The following is a 2,865-nucleotide window of genomic DNA, read 5'->3' on the forward strand; positions in this document are numbered from 1 at the left end:
TCCAAAAAAAAAAAAAAGAAATACTTTTTCTTGAACATTTCATCTAACTTTTTTGGACCATAGACCTTGGAAACAATATTTGTAAAGGACAATTTATTTTGAAAAACATAGACAATACAGTCTGGCTCATGAAATTGGTATGTTGTAAATCCATCATTCTGAAATTTTTTATAGTGGAAATACTGATAAAATTTGTCCTTTCATGAGCTCCTGCTTTTATTTTTTAAAATATTTTATTCTTCATAATAAAATAAACTGTGATTGTACATGTTTTATGGTATAGTTAAGTTGGTTTTTAACTTTTGTCAACTCAGCAAAAATAAAGAAGATTTCCCCCAGGGAATTTCAGGTATGTACTCATGCAGATAGTCAGGAAGGGAACTGAAATTTGCTTTATTCACAAGTTTTTTCAGAGACGTGTATGTACGTATCTATTTCTAAGGCCCACAGTTTGGAGACTGTGACCTGTTCTAATTGGATGACCTTGGATTTCAATGGCTGTCTTGTTACTTGTTAAACATATTCATACTCAGTATATTCCAGACACGCCGGAGCCTAGCAATTAAAAGTACAGATGAGAACCATCTCTGAGATAGAAGCGGTAACATGATGCTCAAGAGAAGCTGGATCCCACATGGTCTCAAATACAAGCCTGGTCCACCTGAAACATGGTGGTCTCATGTAAGAGCCCAGGGTCCATCAGGCCGGGGGGCGGGGATCATGGCATGACCAGACCATGTGTAAGATGCTTTTGTTTTTCTCTCTTTCTCACTCACGTGTAGATGCATGCAGTCTATTACAAATAAAGAAAATAAACATAGATGACATGCTGATAGCATCAAAATTTCTTTAAACGCTAAATTGGCAAATTGAAATGTAAAACAACACATAAGAACTAGACACCTCAAGCATGTAATTGTATATTTATTTCTCTTTTAAAGAACACTCCTTAATGTAATTCAATATACAAACTTGGTTTCACAGAATTATAATCCACTATATAGCACAAAGATAACCCAAATTGTGTGTGTGTGTGCATGCACACACATGTGCGTGCTTGTGCACATGTTATACCCCCTCCCTCTCTTCCACTCTCTGGACCTACAAACAAAGGCTCTTCCCACCTTCAGTATTAATCAAAAGCCATTCTGAATGTCACATACAAAAGACATCATCCTCCCCCGAGTTCTTTTCCCTTGAAAGCTTCTTTCCCCTATTCCCCCTGAGATAGCCAGGAGTGTGACACTCCTCCCCTATTCAAAAGGGTAAGGTGACCTCCCTAACACTGATGCTAACCCTGTTGCCTTGTAGACTGGCTGACAGAAAGAGCTGAGGAGCAGGCCTCCACACCCCTTCTCTGTTTCCACACCCAACCCTCAGAGTCCGAGCACGACCCCTCTGCGTGGCCTCAGTTCCAGTCACCATTCTGTGTAGCAAGAACCAAGATTTCTAAACCCAGGTCTTCTCCACGGGCAGCGCACAGCACTGCCTGCCAAGCCACCGGGCCGGCCGATAACCAAGCTCTACACAGTCCCATGTGCTTTGTCACTTTAATTTTTAAAGACACCCTAGCATAGGTCTGTGGCAACCTAGTGTCCAACTGAGTTACATAAAATTGTACCAGTGATGCACTTGTACATATTTACATGGGGCGGAATGTTTTCCCATATTTTTAGATGCGTATATAGATCAACATGTTCACATAAGACCAAATACTTTTAATATTATTTATAACTGATTTATAAAGCTTTGAAAAAACTCACAATAGCACATTGTTTACTTTAATGCTTTACGGTACTATCAGTTTAAAATCACAATCAGCACTTAAGTTATAGTCAATCCAGCAAACAAGAGACAAAAATTTACAAGAGTTAAGAACTGACTGATACATCCTTTATCTTTTTTTTTATAACTAATGCATAAGTGCAGAATAAGATACTCTAGTTTAAATATCTTGTTTACAATGTACATTTTGTTCTAGTTACGCAACAGTAAATCCCATGCTTCACATAGAAAAGCAATCCACAACATTAAGAAAAAATGTACAATTTATGAAACAAAGTAAATAAATATTAGTATTACAGAATCAGAGCTGTACATAAAAGCTGTTCAGTTTTAATCATATAAAAATATGTTTTAGTGCAACCTCACATATATATTGATGCTGTTTTGCTTTACATCATTTAGATCCAAGTGTCCAAAAAATGAAAGAAATTACATTTATTACAAAGCAGATACACAAATTCTAAAATATGTACAAATTACTGCTAAAAAATGCTTATAAGAATATAAGCAAAGTAAAGAAAAGGCACAAACATCTGTACAATTTTAAAAGTACCAGACCCAATAGGTTAATTTCAAATTTTGTTTTGGTCAGGCTCATGATGACTTGTTAATTTACCTAATTCTTCTGATATAACAAAAGTATATATAATAGCAAACTACTGTAACTTAGGACAGGCATGCTATAAACTTGATTACCTCTATTTCTAGAAAAACAAAAACAAAAACAAAAAAATGGGAAAATATGGAAATGAAAGTCACCATGCATCTTAGATCAATGTAGTTGACTCTTTTCTGATGAAGGTTCTTTGCCTTCCTCTGTGCTTGAAGATAATTCCTTGCTGCTGTGAAAGTCCGACTGTTTGTCATCTACACAACTCTTGCTGTAAAACGTGGAGTGAGCTAATGCAGTCTGCGATGTACCAAAATTGTCCTTTTCACCATCATGCAAGTCAGGGTGGGTAGCTGAGGGACAGGGCTGACCTGGCTCAGATCCACTAAAGTGTCTAATGCTAACATGTGCACTCTCCAAGGACTTTTGGGGGGGCTCCTGCACCCGTGCTGGCTGGGCTGTTCCCAGCA

General features: G+C 37.3%; 1 protein-coding gene across 6 annotated transcripts in view; it reads right to left on the bottom strand.

The window, feature by feature from the left end:
- Nucleotides 1-914: 914 nt before the first annotated feature.
- The window catches only part of HIVEP2 (HIVEP zinc finger 2), a 225,338-nt gene continuing 223,387 nt past the window's right edge, over nucleotides 915-2,865 (bottom strand). For 5 of the 6 annotated variants that reach the window (XM_014588841.2, XM_027772903.1, XM_027772901.1 and 2 more), the window contains one exon: nucleotides 2,558-2,852. In XM_014588841.2, the coding sequence (XP_014444327.1) occupies nucleotides 2,558-2,852 (295 nt within the window). Of the gene's footprint in view, nucleotides 2,853-2,865 lie in introns of all 6 variants that reach the window. The other variant, XM_027772904.1, reaches the window with a different exon arrangement.

Source organism: Tupaia chinensis, unplaced genomic scaffold (assembly GCF_000334495.1).
Source record: "Tupaia chinensis unplaced genomic scaffold, TupChi_1.0 Scaffold000313_1, whole genome shotgun sequence".
Classification (NCBI taxonomy): domain Eukaryota; kingdom Metazoa; phylum Chordata; class Mammalia; order Scandentia; family Tupaiidae; genus Tupaia; species Tupaia belangeri.